Source organism: Emydura macquarii, unplaced genomic scaffold, assembly GCF_026122565.2.
Source record: "Emydura macquarii macquarii isolate MOO-44397 ecotype Brisbane River unplaced genomic scaffold, CSIRO-AGI_Emac_v2 contig_2063, whole genome shotgun sequence".
Lineage (NCBI taxonomy): Eukaryota > Metazoa > Chordata > Testudines > Chelidae > Emydura > Emydura macquarii.
The window spans coordinates 190057-209881 of record NW_027132200.1 but is presented as its reverse complement, the minus strand read 5'-3'; the positions used below and the strand labels follow the sequence as shown (position 1 = coordinate 209881).

The 19825-nt window shown below is 38.9% G+C and overlaps 1 protein-coding gene across 1 annotated transcript in view; it reads right to left on the bottom strand.

Annotated features, from left to right (window-relative positions):
- ARHGEF10 (Rho guanine nucleotide exchange factor 10) overlaps positions 1–19825 on the bottom strand; it is a 148620-nt gene that overhangs the window by 33387 nt on the left and 95408 nt on the right. The window contains exons 20-25 of the mRNA XM_067558434.1: positions 18369–18496; positions 18084–18184; positions 14981–15102; positions 11910–11996; positions 10344–10567; positions 9011–9168 (exon numbers count right to left, since the gene is read on the bottom strand). Coding sequence (XP_067414535.1) covers positions 9011–9168; positions 10344–10567; positions 11910–11996; positions 14981–15102; positions 18084–18184; positions 18369–18496 — 820 coding nt within the window. The remainder of the gene's footprint in view (positions 1–9010; positions 9169–10343; positions 10568–11909; positions 11997–14980; positions 15103–18083; positions 18185–18368; positions 18497–19825) is intronic.

The window sequence follows — 19825 nt, the reverse complement described above, 5'->3', positions numbered from 1 at the left end:
AGGTGGAGCGAAAGGTTTATCTGGGGTTAAGGCACTGCACTGGGACCTGGGAGATCTAGATTTAATATCCAATCTGCCTCCTGTATGAGGTTGGGCAAGCCATGTAACCTCTTTAAACCTAAATTCATTATTTCTAAAATGGGTAGAAGAACACTTCCTTTCTCCTACCCTTTCTGTCTTGTCTGCATGGGTGCAGATTTAGTAAGGAACTTAATCATGCACCTAATTTTATATGCACGAAGTCACAGGGACTACTCATGTAATTAAAGTTAAGTAAATGGCACTCAGGATGGATGTAGAACTGCTCTGTAAGAACTGATTAATACTGCACATTGACATAGTTAATGGGATATTTACTATATGAATATATTGATTTAGTTTAATAGCAGGTTGTAAGAAAAAACAATCGGAAGTGAAACAATGGCTGGAGATAAGACACAGCTCAGCAAACACTCAAAGGCTGTAACAGGACAATGGCAGAGGCACTGGCTCTGAGGAGTTGGCTCTACTTCCTTCTGAGCCTACTGAACTGGTCAAATGCCCTCAGCCCTCCTAGGTTTTTGCACTTGCTCAAAGTTCTATAGGCCCTGGAGCTGGGGGTGCATAGCTCAACCACTTTTAAGCAGTGGTCCCCTACTAAATCAGTATGACTGCTACTGGAGTGGTCTGGAGTGTCATTCTGGCTCCATGGTTGCAGCACCACTGAAATTTGACCCAGCTGATCCTCCCTACGGAGGGTGGATGGGCCAAATTTCAAAGGGAGTGGTGTTGCAACCTGGCCTATGGGTTTGTAACACCACTCAAATTTGGCCCAGATGACCCTCTGTGATGATGGAGGGGCAGCTGCGCCAAGTGGTGCTGTGACCTGGTGAGCAGGGAGTCTGCTGTTGTAGATGGAGCCCAGGGGAGTGCACTGAGAACTTGACTCCTGGTGTCACCAATTCATGCACTCTGTGGTTAAGAGAAGGAAAACTCCCCAGCTCAAGAAGACCCAGGATCCAAATGGATGAGTGGGGACAGACAAACAAGGATCAGAACAGGATTCCTGGTGAGGTGGAGACCAGAACAGCATTCCTGGAGAGGGGACAGGGATGGACATATTTTATTCCCATGTAATAGTCTGAAGGGAAACACTGTACTTACTATTATATAGGTTGGTTTTGCTTTCTAGTCTCTGATACTACATGAATAAAAAAAAAACGTTCCCTGTCAAAATGTCCTTTTACAGCTTATATTCATCCCACCGCACCACCCCCGTTGCCCTCAACTGGGCTGAACTTCACATGCATCTTTTTGTTTGGTAACTTCCTCTCTTACTCAGCAGCTCCATTGATGATTTCAGTAACGCTGCCAGCACAACCCTGGGAATAGGGTTTGTTAGTTTATTTGTGCAGTGGAGCACAACCATTTTTACATCACGTGGTACATTAACAGTGGCTAGCGATTTATTTACCTTCTTGAAGATAGGATTTAAAAACAAAAAGAGGTTTATAAGCAATAGCACATTATAAGCATTAGCACATTTCCTGTCATTTGGAGATCTTCATCATATGCCTAGGAAAGCCCTCTGCTGCACATGCATAATGTGAGCACAGAAAATCATGTTTTCCAAATATGAACCAATATTGAATATTGAATGTCAGGATTCCACTCTAATATAAAAAGTCATAGACTTTATCCTACTCCAATTTATTTTAACCTACCTACATAGATGACACTGAAAGTACCTGCCTTAGGTAAGTAAATAGGATTAGGTCATTAGCTCAATATTTGCAGTATTGAAGGTATTTCCTGTAGTCTGTATAAGGGCACATTTCCAACCCAAGATAACAGTATTTATCTTTTTCAGTACCACTGCTAGTCCATCGTCCTGGTACAGTTGATAATATTTTGTTCAGTCCATGTTTAAATCTTGTAAGCAAGGGGGCTCCCATCACTTCCATTAGGAGACTATTCCACAGACTAAGAGATCTCACTGTCAGGAAGTTTGTTATGAATCTAAATTGTCCCACTCCTAATTTCTAAATACTCTTATTTTTATTCCACTTTAACTCTGCAGGATGATACTTCATCCTTTTTGGGGTTAATCCCCTGCAAATGTTTGCAGATTGTTATTGTGGTGTTAGTGGTTGCTTAACTAAGCTCTTTCACTCTTTACTCATAAGTCAACACTTCTAGTCCCTCGATGATTGCTGCTATTGTTCTCTGAACTCCACAGCTAAGTCAATGTTTTTCTGGCAAGGAAGTGCCTGAAACTAAACACAATATTCCAGGTGCAATATACCTAAATTGTATAAAGATTGAGTATTACTTTCCTGTCCTGAGACATGATGACTCTGTGAATGCAAGCTAAGTGTGCACTGACCTTTTTTTGCTACCATATCTCATAGCTAACACATCTGCTCTGCTGTTCACAATCACTCCCAAGTCTCTACTTTTCAAGTTTCTTCCCTCTGCATCCGGTGAATATCTGTGTTTTGCATAATTATCCCACAAATGCATTAGGTTTTTTGGGGATTTTTTTTCTCCCCAAGTTGGAATTTATTATTACCTTCTGGATTTGCTTTCTACTTTGTATGGGTTTTTTTATACTGGTGTTTGTAACTTCTCTCAGTTTAGGATCATCCCAGTTTCATCAATGGGTTCTTTACTCCTTCTCCCTGACAATGCCTCAGTCCTGCAGCTGGATCTGTGTGAGTGACCTTTGCAATGGCATCCTGCAGAGCCCTATCAGTGTAAATCATACTGCAGGAATGGGGTCAAAGGTGACCTAGCACAGATCTCTGCAGTACCCCACTACAAATTCCCCCCTTCCCTACAACTTCTTAATTGGCCATTATAACCCCTTGTTTACAGTCCTTCATTTCCTTTTCTATCCACTTGAGAGTTTTCATACACAAGTGGATTTGGATTAGTTCTGAGTGTAAGAGTGAGCATTGTACCAAATGCTTTATTAAAACCAAAATATATATTTCATTTACCACTTTTTCTCCATCCACTGATTCTCATTTTGTAATTCTATCAAAAAAGCAAATTATGGTTGACTGGGAAATGTCATCAGATGACATAAGACACACAGGTTGGTGCTACACTACTCTACAGCATCCTTTCAATTGCAGCAAAAATAATGGCACAAAGCCAATAGACAAAGTAATAACACAAATGAGATTAGCAGTTTTGCCCTCTCATTCAGAAAATGAGGAAAAAAAAGCCTAGAAAAGGGAAGCAAGTTAGTACGGATTTCAAAACAAAATGCAAAGCTTTTAAAAAGTGCCCTGTGCATTTATCTCAAATATTCCAATGAACTCAAAGTAACACTGTCAGCTTGAAAATCAAGACACTGTAATAGTTTTACTAACAACTATTATTCAGGCAAATGTTTCTTCTCTCTCTCTTTTTTTTTTAAACCATTCCCAATCCCAGTCTCCTTGACCAGCTGTTTCCAATTCCCTCCTCCTGACTCCTTGTCCAACCTGTCTCTCCCCTGCCCAACCCTCCAACCTCCAGTCAGCCCCATATAGTTCCTGTTCCCACTGAGTCCCTCTCTCACTCCCTAGGTTTCTTATCCAATCACAATGCCCACCGCCACCCTCACACTCCTTGTCCAAACCTCTGTGCCCAGTGAGTCCCAGCTCTCACCCCTATAACTGGCTCCCCCGCCTTCCGCTTCCCCCTACTGGTTCCCAGTCTTAGTCTCCTTGCTTAGCTAGACCCAGTCTCCAGTCCCCAGGCTCCTCATCTGACCTCAATCTTCTCCCTCCACCCACTGGCTTTCAGTCCATACAGCCCCATTTCTCTCCCTGGCTCCAAGGTGCCTTTTCCCCCCACCTCCAGCCTCCAATCCCAGATCCCTTTCCTATCTCTCTGGCTCCTTGTCTCAATCTACTTCTACTTCCCATTCCTCTGAGGTCCAGCTCTTCTTGACAGAACAAGGAGCAACAGTCTCAAGTTGCAGGGTGGGAGGTCTAGGTTGGACATTAGGAGAAAGTTTTTTACTAGGAGGGTGGTGAAGCACTGGAATGGGTTACCTAGGGAGGTGGTGGAATCTCCATCCTTCGAGGTTTTTAAGCTGAGGCTTGACAAAGCCCTGGTTGGGATGATATAGCTGAGGTTAGTCCTGCTTTGAGCAGGGGGTTGGACTAGATGACCTCCTGAGGTCCCTTCCAACTCTAATATTCTATGATTCTATGATTCTTTCCTCTGTATTCAAATCAGGCAACTTCCTCCCCTAGCCTGCCTGGGCCCAGCAGAGTGAGGGTCATTGACAGCACAGGAGAGACATGCTTCTTGCTCTCAGTTCCACAGCCTGGACTCAGAGTTAGTATCGCCCAGAGCAGCGGGGCAGGGAAAGCCCTGCTCAGTCCCAGGCATGGATAAAATCGTAAGGGAATTTAACTGAACTCTACCAGGTCTCTACTGAGCATGTGCAAACTGTGATTTTTCAAAGGCTTGTAACTTGGCCAAACTTTGGTGGATTTTCACGAGGATGGTTAAAGGCACATCCCTGCCATAAAGGTTACCCTCCAGCCATATTTCAAGTCTTTGTTCCAAAGCACGGAGGAACTAGAGCTTATCAAAGAAAGAGTCACTGATGTTTTTAGCCTGGGCAAAATTATGTATTTTTTCCTTAACCTCATTCTTAGCAATGTCTGAACTGTTTTGGCAGAAAATAATAAAACAAACAAATAAATAAAATCATCCTGAATCAGATACCCCGCATGTAAAATTTCAGCCCAAACAGCTGCAGTTTGGCAAAGTTATAAGCAACTGAAAACAGGCTCTTATAATTGGAAGTGTCAGGCAACCTTAATAACAAATGGTTACCAACATTGCCTATAATAACAGCACTTTGTTTATGGGCAGATTCATTTTTCCCTAGTAACACTATACACATGTGTAAAGTAGGACTGGACTGTTAGGACAATGTCTTTTTGTTTGTGTGGCTCTTTCGTAGAACATCAGGAAAATAAACCAGGGGGAATTTGAGGCACAGGTAGTACCTCAAATTACTTGTAGCTCATTTTTTGAAATTGACTAGATTTCAAGACAACCATGTTCCTTTAACTTTGTTCATTACTTGCTGCTGCTTAACTGATTTAGAATGGGGATGTAAAAGCATTTTGACAAATGGTCGTCTAGTTACATAAAACATTGTTGTCCTTACAGAACTATGCAAGTGAGGGATTTTGGCTGTAAACATTCCCCAGTCCTCCTCCTCACATGCATTCCCTCAGTTTGCTAAACATGCCTTTTAAATTTCCCTTTAAAGGAACAACTTGGGGAAAATCCTGCCTCCCTTCCTTCACAGCGTATGGGCATCTGTACTCACTGGGCAATTTGGAGCTGGGCTTTGACTGTACCATATGAAAACGGTGGGGGAGATGAGGATCATTTGTGGGCTGGAAGTAGAATAGGGCAGAATTGGTGGGTCTTTGACTACACATATTCACTGCCCATTCTGTTTTTTCCAGGGAGGAACAAGGATCGAAACTACAATAGCAGCTGCAAAGTGGCTATGCAATCTGGAAGAAATATTTTCCTTTCCTTACCCCATGGAACTCCCCAGTGTACTGCCCAGTTACTTAAGATGTGCACTGGGATTAGCATTTGCCCTTCTCTGAATACAGGCACACAGGTAAGAATGTCTGACAGTGTAGCAAATAGCTTTTATCTAGAAAATATCCAACATTTCACTTTTCAACCTTGCCCTCTTCTCTTTTAATCTGTATACATCAAATTATTAGCACAATGAGCTGAAGTATGTGACCAGAAAATGACACACAGTGTAGAACTAAAGGTGACATTTCAATTCTGTGCTAATAACGTTTGTGAAATATTTATTAGGCCACATTCTCAGTGCCTCTTGTTCCACAGATCACAATCATCTGTCTGGTAAAATAGGTCAGTGTTTCATAACAACACTCCTTCAGGGCTGACTGTGTCTGGATAAGCACAGTGTATCTTACACATGACCACAGCAGCAAACTATAAGGAAAATTAATGCTAATATGGAAACAAATGACTGGTAAAATTTTTATTAGGCGTGAAGAGCTGTAATAACAGATGTGAGACAAATTGTAGGGAAAGGAACTGTAAGATGAGTCAGAAACGACTGCATGTAGATTTTCCATGTCAAAGGTAACTTGAACACAACCCTTGTTAGATAAGTTCTTAATATTGTACAGTATTACTACATAGTTCTATCTATCTATCGTCCTGCCCTTAATTGACTAAGCAGATGTGGATCCCAGAGAATTCCTGCATCTCTTCTGGCCTATAAACCATAGGTCCCTTTTTCGATGGAAGCAGCTGTGCGAAGACAATTGCAGTCTTAAATAACTGCTCAAACCCATCATATTCTGTCAATTCACTCTTTGTCCCCACCCCTACAGCCATATATATATATATATATATATATATATATAGCAATTGAGACCTTGAGAATGAGGTTGTGGGATGCACCTAAACATGATCAAGGCCACCCCATTGCTACATCAGGGACAGGTTCTTTCCTATCTCTGGGCAAATTTACAGCAGAAATGCTACAGCACCACAGCACAAGGTGTTCGTCTGTTGCTGTAGTAAATCCCTCTCTGAGAGGCAGTTCTTCCATCAACCTATCATGGTCTCCACCAGGGCTAAGGTCGGCTTAATTACATTGCACAGGGCATAACATTTTTCACAGCACTGAGCAAGGTAGTTAAGCTGACCTAACTTTGTAGTGTAGATCAGACCTAACATTCAGCTGGTGAATATTCTTAAAGGGGCCTGTGGTCTAATACACCTCTACTTGGATCACAGTCCAGAAGAGAGCTCAGTGAGGAAGACAAAGAGAGGGCCGTTAAGCTGAATATGGCAGTTGATGGGTGCAACATACTGTACACCAAAATAGCACCCTGCAACCTCCATATTCATCATTCATATATTGTTGTGATATTTCATAAAAGTAGGCCATGTAAGATATCATAGGAAAGATCATGAACTGCTGAAACCCATCGTTTTATCAAAATATGTATATTGTTAGTGTGCATGAAGTTATGAGATTTTGCTGTATGGCTGTTATTGAACTATGTTGTGAGTTTGGGAGTCGCCCACCGCTAGTTCTCCAACAAAGGAGGTGACCAGCATCCAGGCGGGCATTGAACAATCATCACCAGCCATTGACCAGAAGGGAAATAGTAAACAAGGGATTTACAATTCAATGACAGTTGTGCAAGCACCATGCAATGGAGATTTCTCAATTCTATGACTCAGTTGCAGAAGACCACACCAGGAGGATCGCTCAACTCTGTGACTCAGCAAGGCTCACCAGGACGTATCTGGGGTAGTATTTTCCAGGCACATGGACTGAGTGTGTAAAATAAGGGACAGTGGCACCATGTGATTGCCTTTTTCCTCCCCCACCTATACACCGAAGGCAACAAGAATGCTGGGAAGAAAAGGACTTAAACTGAAGGGACTGGTCCAGGCTGAAAAGGAAAGCCTGTGTATTAAGGATTGTAACCTACCTGCACCATCCAGTAGGGTGAGAAAAACTGCTTGATCCAAATATTGCTTAGGGTATATTTATAATGACGGTGGCAAAATCACCACCGTCAGATCGCCCTATCTGGATCGATTGAGCGGTCAGTGAAAACCCGCTCAATCAATCCAGAAGTCGATGCAGTAAAACCACCCCCTCAAGCTGTGTAGCACTGTGTCAATAGAATGCGGTTCCCATCAGTGCAATGCAGTGAAGACGCCACGCAGAAGGGAAACACAGCAGTTGACGGGAGTTACACAAGTTACTCTGCGTAGCTTGCGTAACTCCCATCGACTGCAGCTGAATTGACAGATAAGTGTAGACCAGCTTAGTCTAATAAGGTTTAGGATTTAGACTGAATGCTTATTTTTTATTTTCTTTGGTAACTATCTCTGACTTTTATGCCTACCACCTATAATCACTTAAAATATATCTTTCTGCAGTTAATGAACTTATTTTAATGTTTTATCCTTACCAGTGAGTTTGTCTGAAGTGCTTGGGGAATCTTCTCAAATTACAAAGGTGGGTGCATGTCCACTTTCCTTTGATGAAGTGGTGAACTAGTTAATACAGTTGCACTACTCGAGAGAAGGTCTTGAGCAGTGCAAGACGGTATATTCATGGGTAACAAGGCTGGGGGCTTGAGAGATTTGCTGGTATTTCCCTTTGTATAGTTCATGAGAGTATTCATGCAATTTAGCTGGGTGTGCCCCTGCATGCCGGTGGCTAAGTGATAACAGCGCCTGGAGGGGTTTGCTGTTTGTCACTGGCAAAACATCGTAAGAGACAACCCAAGCTGGAGAGTTAAGGGACACAGTGGTCCCATAGTTCCAGGTTGTACTCTGGGGGTCCTGTCACAGTGGGAAAGAAGCATCCTTCACACCTCTTGTTTTAGATTCTCCACTGTCCAAATTAAATGACACCTTGAAAACTTCTTAAATAATAGCAATGGGAAAAGGAGGCCTCTTTGTGTGGAGCATGAGAGATGAATCTAGAGAGGATCTATCCATCTGCCTGCACAGTTTAGTCACCTTTTCAATTTTGAATTGCTAAAAGAGCTAGCAAAGAGAAACCATTTCCCTTGTCAGATATTGGGAACCAGACTGACATTATCATCTGTACTGTGTAAAATACAGTATCTTGATTATCATCTATAGTAAGATCTCTGGGCAGGGACCAGTCTTTATATGTGTTCTTCAGTAGCTAATACAATGGGATCCCAAGCCTGACTGGATTGTTACCACAATGTGCGTAACAAGAATACTGATATAACAATAATAAATCAGGACTAACAGCCAAGCACACACCATCCCGTGGAAAAAACAAAAGTCATGCGTTATAAAGGAAACATTTCAAAAGTAAATGTTTGCAGCAAACTGTAGTAACTTCCATTCAGAAGTTGTCCAGGAAAGGAAAAATATACCCATGGAAATCTGCTTCTGCCAAAATATACTGACACAGGAGTTCCTCAGGATGTTATTACTCTACCTTCTGCTTTTGTGTAGATTGCAATGTTGCCATTAACCAGACCAGCAAACAAGTATTGTGACAGATACGTTAGGCTCATGACAGTTGATTTTTCAGGAGTGAAGAAGTGCTGAAGTCGGACTTTCTTTGAGCCTTGATGACTCTTGTAAATAGAAATACTACCAAAAAAAAAAGCGGAGAAAAAATGTAAATATGTCATGTTCAGTTGTTATAAGGTCATAAAAGGCTTTACAGTAATAAAATATTGAGGGAAAATAAAGGTACTTTATTATACTAAATATTTAGTTAATCTAGTCATTTTCATTATTACTTTTCACCCAAGCAATAAATTCCTTGCATTAGGGAGGCTTCACCTCAGCTGGAGAGAGCTTCCTTCTACCAAGATACAGTCCTCCACAGGACCCATAGCTGTACCACTCAAGGGCCTGATTCAAAGCCCAGTGAAGTCTGTCCATTGACTTCAATGAACTTTGGATCCAGCCCTATCTAACCGAAGAAAGAAGAAAATAATTCAGCACCAGAAATCAATTTACTTTTAAATTCTCTGCCATAGTACCTATATACTATCATGACGGATATGCCAGAAATGATAGGTAAATAGGTCTGACATGAACAGCAGACTACACATGCAGATAACTAGTATGATTATGCTTTATTCTTTAAATTTAGAAAGGAATAGAGCATTATTTTATAGAGTAGTCCCTTATTTACACTGGCAGAAAGAGCACACAAATTCTCTTCATTATACTCTAAATAGTTACGTCCAAACTTCCTTTGCTTCCTGTACCAACAACCTCACAGAAACCTACTTCTGTTTTCCACTACTGTTCAGAGATGACTTGGTGAAAGGACTCAGTTCATACATGATAAACAACATCGAAGTGTTTTATCTTATTAGTGTGACAAATTTCTGTCAAATCCTGCAAATGCTTCATTGTAAAAGGTAGTAGTTACCTGCCTTTCGTGTTGCTAACAGCACTTCATAATTTTCAAACCCTACTGATTATTAAAATGATGGAATGATGTAATAGCCTTAAAAATATGTACTTATATCTTACAGAGATTACATTATTTCAAGGAATTAATCCTTTTTCTTCAGAGATATTTGTTCTTTCTATGGTTTTTTCCCCACAATGATAAGTTTTAAACTATTTTGTGTGGAGGTTAATTTTTGTTACATGCATGTTGCTGAGTTATTTGATAGGATATTGGGGTAACTGATGGGTTTAATATGATTTTTGAGGTGCACGTAGCATTGGATAGACAACCTTTTATTGTAGAATAATAAAACAAACAAATACATTTTATGCAATATACTGAAATTGACTATCACCTTCCTTCCTCCATGCCCAGGCAAACAGTAGGCACTTTTGAGGCTTTCATAGCCCCATTTTCAGACTCAGAAGCCACATTCAACTCTTTTGGTTTCTCCTCCTCTGGAATGTAGACCATGCAGAGAATGCGTGACTCCACATTGAAGCACTCAATAACCTTGGGGCTGGAGTTTTGAAATGAGACAATTGCAATTTGGCCCATTTGATTAGTGCAACTGCCAATCTGAATTAGAGAGTGACGAGAAAGGAAAAGATTAACCTCCTTCCACAGCAAGATCACAGTTAACCATGATAACACATGGCAAACTAATTAAAGACAGCTTCTCACATTTTAAGCACTTAAAAGAGCTCTCAGGTATTAATTTAGCACACAAAAAAGTTACAAGAAAATCATTAAACACCAGCCATAACATATTTTAAAATATTGCAAAAAAGCATGAAACTGGTTTTACCAGCACACTTGTATACACAGTTCTGACCTTTCTTTTTCAAAAAGGTTACTGTGTACTCTTTTGAGATTTGTGTGTATACATAATGCAATGCAATACAAATATAATACATACATTAGTATGGGATAATGCTTCTGTAACTAATGTGGAAAGCGCTACTATAAATCCTAGAGCTGGAACTTTAAAGCTCAATATTTTCTATAATTAGAAACAAGTACTGTACCCCAACAGAAAGGACTACCAGCTCCCCATAGTATTAACCATCCATTACTATCCCTGTTGGTTCAAGAGGTGTTGGATTTCAAATATCTCACTGCACAAAGACCAAATATTGCCAGCCCCGCACTTCATACCAGTGTGCATTAGGGAGGTGGGAAGGCTGGGAGAACTCCCCCTTTAGGGCAAAGAAAGAAATATGTACATAGCAATACTTTAAATATTTATAAGAGAAGAAGAGAACATCACAGTGTGGTATACAGATTTCATTGGCATGTGTTTGTGATAACAGTATTCATAATTAGCAAAACCATGAGTGAGTTAAACAGGTCATCTCAAATCAGACCTTTGAAAAAGCATATTTCCACCTTCTGCGTCTAGTATTGGAAGGTCCCAAAATATCAGTTTCTAAAAAGTCACAACATGATTATGTAAGAAAAAGCTATTGAAATTGGTAGAGGTTTTAAAAAAAATCTTATAGCTATTTTTTTTTGGCTTGTAGGAATGTCTTTATAATTGGTTCATAGTATCATGCCAGCACAATTTTCTAGAAGATATAAAAATAGTCCCAAAGGAATTTTTTAGAACTCTAAAACATTTCTAAATTATGGATTATGTGATGGTGTGTTGTGGTCTCATATGTGGTTTTATTGCAACTCTTTTGAGATCAGCTGCATAACTCACATGTGGCTATGCTGAGTACTTGGGAATACACACACACACACACACACACACACACACAAAATTACGGGACAAAACTACTGTATCTCTTTTGTAGAAGTTACCCATTCAGAATGTGCGTGCATATCAAATCCATGTATTGTGGATTCTTACAGAAAAATAAGTAAGAAAGTTTGAAATAAACTCACACATCACTTGGCATTTGAAGACTTAACTTACCCACAGAAAACCATGCTCCATGGAACAGGAATCTGGCTCAGTTTCACTACAGAGGTAAGGGTCAGGATTATAAGTAGCACATTCAATCTTGAAAGAAAGAATGAAAAATGATTAGCATCTACAGTGACGCAGTTACGTCTGTCCTTTTAAATTCATCCTAATTCAGCAAAGCACTTAAGCACCAAAATACAATGCAGAATTGGGACCCTTGTGAGGAATAATGGATTTACATCCTCGATATAACATCACTGAGACTGCTCATTAAAGTTTAGATATACATTTTAAAATGTATTTAATGACTCCAAAACTAACATTACACACATTACATCATATTCAATTAAGTAAAAATGTATTTTCTGGAGGAATTAAATATGGAATTTTGCTTTTAGGCAGGAAGTCTCCATCTAAAATGTTCACTATTGCTCTTTTCTCTAATAAAGAAAACATTATGGAGTTTGTTCTGCTATTGGAGAGTGACAAGAAAAAATCTTAAGATAAAATTGGAGAATTTAAAAACTAAGAACTATTTGAAAACACGTTCATATACAGCATTATCTAGTCACTTAGGAAAAGATTTTAAAAATGGATGCATAAATTAGGTTCCTAAAAATCCTACCTTAGTTACATATATAAATGGGTTGATTTTAAAAGAGCACAGCACCCAGCAACTCCCCCTGAAGTCAAAACAAATGGTTGTTGCTGGATGCTGAGCACTCTTGAAAATACAGTCACCTATTCTAGGTGCCCACATAAGAATTTATGGATTGTTTTCTCAAGAGCAAGCTTCATTATCTGCCTTCTCATCAAACCAACACCTGTTTGCATGATGGCCCATTGAAAGAGGAAAAGGTGGCAACTGAGAGATCACGAAAAACAAGAGCTCTCCAAGTCTGGTTCAGCGCATCCTCACTGACACTTGCTGAAATTGCAAACACCAGTAAAATATATTCTAGTTGCTGTGACAGCCACATCCATTGCTGGTGAAAGAGAAGGCATTTGAGGTTTGGACATCTCTTGGGCTGCTTGTTGGCTTTCTGTGTCATTATTCATGACTTGGTAAAACCTGATGAAGTTTTCTATAGCTAAAATACCGGCAATTTAGCCCCCAATTTGGCAAGATTGTAGGATCAGGGTCTTTGACAGGAAATCTGTTTTAAAGGAACAACAGTGTCCATGTACAAACAAAAATAATAAATGGACACAAATCAGACATAAAAAATGGTAACATTCATAAACCAGTTGGAGAACACTTCAATCTCCCAGGACACTCTGTAGCTGACTTGAAAGTTGCCATACTTCGACAAAAAAACTTCAAAAACAGACTTCAAAGAGAAACTGCAGAGATGAAACTCATCTGCAAACTTGACACAATCAAACTGGGTCTAAATAGGGACTTGGAATGGTTATCTCATTACAAGAAGTAATTGTCACTGTTCACACATTCTCACCTCCTAATCAATGATTGTGAATAGGCCTCAACTATTCTAACTGAATGGACTTTGCTTATGCCTACCTTCCCCATTGTTGTTCCTTATCCTTGGATGTATATATATACACCTCCTATCTGATTCCTATTCCTTACATCTGACGAAGTGGGTTACAGCCCACGAAAGCTTATGCCTGCAGAAATTAAATTTGTTAGTCTTTAAAATGCTACAGGACTCTTGTTGTTTTTTCATGTACAAACAGAATGGTATGTGTAGCATAGAGAAATATGACAAGCAAAGCCACCAGACCCTCAGCACATTGTGGCATGGGGCCCCTAAGTTCCTGTCCTTATGCTGGGGCCCCACCTCCATGCAGCAGCAACAGGGGGAGCCCTTCCCAGTGCAGAGAGAAAGGTAGTAGCAAGGTGGGTCTCCCAAGAAGTAGGCCTCCCTGCACTATTCCCAAGAGTGACAGCAGGGCTCCCTCCTCTTGGAAGCAGTAGGGATGGTGGTAGGAGGGCCCCCTCCTTGGAGATGCTACACTCTCCTCCTGTCAATGGTGACACTGATAATGCCCCCTGGAGTAGTGAGTCTTGGAGTAATACTCCCGCCCTGAAATGCATAGAGAAGTTGACATTTCTCAGAGCTATTGTTTCAGGCTCTCTGCAGATTCAGGCAGATGTCACTGCACTTGTTACATTATATTACACTTTCAAAATTTTCTTTGCAACTACAATGAGTAGAGACTTTCCTTTTTTAAAAAAAAGGAGGTTGAGATTCTATTGTAATCACTGATTCTAGCAACTGGGGCTCAATATAAATTTTGTAATTAAATTTGATTGACATTTAGTAGGTTCTGAATCACAAATTATTCAATATAGCTAAAGTCCACTGTTTTATGGGACCCAAACATGTATGGTTTATGGAAGACTGGAGGTCTTACAGCACAGTTTGGTTACTATAAATTGTGGTTCTGCTCTGAAAAGGGTCACTATAAATACGACATCATTGGGTGATTCATGCTTAATATCTCAATTATTTATCAATCAAATGTGCTCAGTTTAAAAATAATAAATTATTTTGTCTAACTTCCAGCCCTGCAAATTCACCTGAGATGAAGATTCAAGAGGAACTCTTTCCCCCTTGTGTATCATAATAATGAAAGTCTGCAGGCTTAATTAGTCTTTCAGAAACACCTACAAGAACCTATTGGTAGCTCCTTTGCATGCCCATTGCCTTCAATGTGTTTGCACAGCTGTAATTGATTGACATTTAGTAAGCAGCTTTGTTGGTAGCATAGAAAGAAATAATATCCAGCTCATTCACTCTTGGTCATATTGGCTTTGTAATGCAAATAGGAGTGAAAAGCAGTATATGTTTATTTTTGTCACTAAAGTCAGCAGCAGATATGACTTTGAATAGATTTCAGGAAGGATCCTTTAATCTCAGGTGCCATTTTTATGTCATCACTTTTTAAAGTAAAACTGAACTTTCACATGAGAACCATGTACCTTGGGATGTACTAGCAGAAGCTCAAAGAAGCAAGCATGAATCAAACCAAACAAATGTATCCATACAATGTGACTATATGTTACACCCTCAGATGAGCTCACAGGCATTACTTAAGATATCAACAATATTCACCTTAAATTCCTGTTGCTTGGCCACCATTACTGGCATGTGTCTAACAAGGAGAGGATGCTTCTCTTTTTTGATCTGATTCCCATCATCTTCAATGCAGAACCATCCCAGGAGGTTCTCCTCTGCTGTAATGGCAAAAAAGTAAAAATATCCCACAGTGCTTTCACTTAATAGTTGCTAACATCCCACTAAAAATACAGAGAATATAAATAAAATAAAAATACCAACCTTTTAATCCCAGACAGTTTATGAAAGGATAATATTTGTTATTACATCTGTATTGGGGGGGAGGGTATGCAACAGATGTAAAATAACACACTAACATTTAAATTTGCAAGAGCTATCTACCATCCTTCAATTTCATTCCATACAACATAATATATCAGTCAGAAATCTCAGTCTGTTTGTTACTATTGTGTATTATTAAGGGTGTCATGCTGACAGTTATGAACTTGTGGATAAAATCCTAAAAAAGGAAAAAGGTAGAGGAATTTTAAAATGTCATCAGATCTCTCTCAGTCCTGCCAAATCTGATCAGCAGATTTGTTTGTTATCTCTGCCAGAATAAGATACTTATTATAATTAAAGGCCATTCCTATATTCAGGCCCACCGAAGGGAAGCGGGAGGGGTAGCAAGGGGTCAATTGCTCAGGGGCCATGCAATTTAAAAGGGCCCAGGCGGATGGGAGAATAGATATGTATCCGCCTCTCCTCCACACACCCTCTTCCCGAGACCCCCGCTGTTTGCGCTCCCCCTGAGCCGAGCTTATATATTATGCTCCATGTAAGTTCTCAGGAAGTTGAGGAGGTGGCATCTGCTTCTTAGCTACCCAGGTTGATCAGTAATCTCCCTGGGGAGTCCAAAGGACCCAGGAAGCTGAGTAGCAGATACCGCCTCCTCAGCCTCCCGGGAACCTGAATGGAACATAATAAGTTAGCAAAAACTTCCACTCGGACCTCAGCCATCCCTTTCTAGGGGGTTCATTAACTGTTCTGCCCTGGGGCCTGGAATTGCTGGTGGTGGGCTTGGATTATTACATTCTAAACATATATTTATTTATTTTTTTCTTTTTTTGCTCATTCATAACTCCCAAAGATCTTGCCTTTGGCCTGGAATTTTCCATTCAAGGAGTGAATTATGTTTGGGAAGTTTAAAGAAAATTAGTTGAGATTTTTTTAAATTATATGAATTTGAAAAAGAGCATGTCCCTCTTAAAAATTTAACATTTTTTTGTGTTTGGGTATCTTAAAAGAGATTAGATTTTTAAATGGCAGACTTTAAGGTTTCTACACTGAGGTTTAGGGGCTTGATCCTTCTTAAAGTCAATGGGAATTTCACCTAAGGTCACTTATTAAAAAAAAGTGTCTTTGAAGACATTGGATTTGAATATAAACAATGATATGTGTAAAGGGTAATAAGTCAAGTCAAGTCAAAGGCAGTCAATAGTAATAAGTCAGGACAAATCAAACACAGTAATTCATTTACATTGCTGTTTTTGAACATACACCAAACATGGGTCTCTGGAGGGAGCTTTATTTTAAAAGACTGAATGTGCATATCTACAGATACAATATTTTAGGCTTAGGCTTGGAAAGATTAGATTTTTATTGGTAAATGTCAGTAAATATCAATTTCTCTGTACACATACAATTGACTAAAAATATTTCCATTGATAATAACCAAAACTACAGATAGGCAAAGTAAGAAATATGCCGGTGAGAACTTCTTAAGAGTTTGATTTAAGGCTTCTTACTTCGTATTTTGCATGTGATGTTGACAATTTTTGTTTTAACGGTTTTTTGAATTTCAACGTTTACTGTTATTAAAAAATTATCATCTGACACTCCCCATCATTTCCCACAACTGTGAAAATTTAAGTCGATAACAGAGCACAGTGCTTAAAACCCATATTCTTACACAACTGTGAAAATTTAAATCAATAAAAATGCTAAAAAATGAACACTGATATTCTCCATTGAAATGATATAAAAATAAAAATCAAATTCTGCCAAGTCTACCGATGCTTGATATAGCTCTGGTGAGCTACCATCAGTAATCCAAACGTTTTTTAGTAGTTAGTCATTTTGGAGAGCTCAATTTCTGAGTGCCTACTTTAAGAAAACTCAAAAAGGGTCTCATGTTCGTAAATTGCTGAGCACCTACTCTTTGGAAATCAGGCTATCTAAAGGTGCCTCTAGTCAGACATCCAAAATCACTAGTCACTTTTCAAAATTTAGGCCAATGTGTGGAAAATAGTTACAACAATGTAGCACAGTGCATGCCAGCATTTCCTTTTTAATTGTTCATAAAACCTGGGAATCTAAAATTTAAAAAAATAAAACCTGGGAATCTAATTATTTCAGGCATGTCAAAAACATCTGCCTTCACTGAGGATTAAATACGCAACAAGTTTGATGTTTAAAAACAAACAAGTCTATTTTTGAGCTGTCCACAAACACAAGAACCTGTTATTTTAAAAAGGACAAGTATATACACGTACACCTAATCCTGCCTCAGCATGGAGGGGGATGGATTAGATGATATTTTGAGGTCCCTTCTAGCCCTACATTTCTAAGAGTCTATATATAGGGTTTTCTTCATGGTCAGAAAATTTAAAAAAATGCTCCACCAATTTTGTTGTAACTTCCCAAATACAGTTTATTCCTGGGATATAGCCAATAATGAGAAATTCCACCCTGAAGGGAACATGTTTGAAAAGTTTTGAGGGCTGGACTGAAAACACAGTTTTAGACTGGAATAACGCCTCCAATCTCTCTGCACATGGTTATGTTGTCACTAACTCTGACATAGATTGGTTAGCATCTCACGGTGGTAAAAATTATCTCAAAGTTTGTTAGCATACTGTGTTAATTACTGTTATAAGTTATGAACTACTGCCCTCTTTTTAAAGCATCTTTAACCTTCAGTGATATAAACATATTGCTATATACGATATCTTGATTTCCAACTTCCTGTAGAAGTCTTTTCATAAATAAATTAATCTTCAAACACATATTATATTGTAATCCGAAAACTATCTAGTTTTTCTAACATTCTCTCAACTTGATACAGTGCTTTAGTTAGCTTAAGGCAACTAAGTCTTACCAAGAGCAAGCTTAGCCATTTGTAAATTGTTGATCCAAGATTGTTTGATGGCTGGAGTAAATGTATTGAACACTCCAGTAAAGAAAGTTGGCCGCCCAGACCTGTGAGATATTAAAGAAATAATAATCACTTTTCTATAAACTCTGTAAAATTAAATGAAACTTCTTGTTCTAACAAGTACAGGACAGCGCCAGGGCTAGGAATGCTGAGGAACACGATGAGCTCTTATTCCTTTCTTATGCATACACACACTTAGAACGTATTAGATTTAAAATTTCTACTGACTTGTCCTGCTTCCCTGGAAGCTGCAATTGAATTCTACAGCGATCTGCAGCTCTGATTTCATCTTCTTTTTTCAATATAAGTTTTTGTAAACCTGACGTCCAGTCATGGGCCACTGACTGGTTTAAGTTCTGCAAGATTAAAAGAAAAGGCATCTAAATACAATGCTAAAACATTTTCCATTAAGCTAACTCGGCCACTAGACATGGGTGAAATATTCACAATGAACAATTTGTTCATGAAATGTCAAACACAGATTTGTTAATACTATTCAAAATTATTCAACAAATGTTTATGTCAACATATTTCATCCTGTTATTGACTTTCAAACAGTTCATTGCAGGTACAGAAGGGTGAGTATATCACAACATATTCACAAACATCTGATGGAATAAAAAGCATGAATTTGCTTCAGCCATATTCAGGACCCTTTTATTACCTTTCACTGAATATTTATATGAGCCAATTTTTGTTCTGTAATCTTTTTGTGGAAAAGGAAAGAGTTCAAATCCTTGTATAAATACCACATTTACTCAAATATTCAAACCATAAGTACTTGTGGAAACACCTTGAAAGCTCTCTTTGGTATTGGGAGTTGTCTAGTCAAGTAGCAGAGACAATCCCATGTGATTTAGGTGATCAGTCACCTAACAGGAGTATATCTGATACACTCAAAGCAATAATGATGGTGAGCAATCCATACACTGAAGTAGGTTAATTTCAAACAGCTAAGAAATTTATATAAATCAAAGTTTCTTTCACGAAGAGAGAGAGGCCTTGTTTTTCAAATACATATGAACAGTTCACCCATTATTACATGCAAATATTGTTTAAGTATTCAATTTTGGAGCTTTTTTAACTGGATATATAGGTGGCATGGTATTGTATGCTCCTGGTTCCTGACTAGTTTCCAGTCTGAATATTCACAATAATGCACCTGAAATTCACTTTGTGTAAATATTTTGCAATATTCACTTAAAAAAATCACCATTTCAGTGAAAATTCCCAAAACACCTGCAATATTATCACAAGTCTTGTGACATTTGATGTTTTATTTAATGTCCTGATTCTGGAGACAAGAGATTATGTGAGAATCTCAGCTTTCACTTTAAAAAAAATGGTTCTAGCCCCTATAGTTGTAGAGAAAAGCTTGAAAATGTGTCCCAAATACATCCTAAAGGCTCAAAAACCAGAAGATGAATAAAAAATCCCCATTTGTAAAATTTCATGATCTTTCAAGCCAGTCTCATGATTTTGGGAGCCTGACTCATGATTTTTGAACATTCAGGGTTAGAAATACTACATTTGTTTGCTGGAATACATGGTGAAAGGAACACAAATGTGGAGTGGACACAGCCTAAGCAAATTAGTATACAAAATACAAATGAATACTCAATAATATTTTACAGCATTCACCCAATTCTAACTATTGTAGCATCATGAAAAGTCTTTGCAGTGGG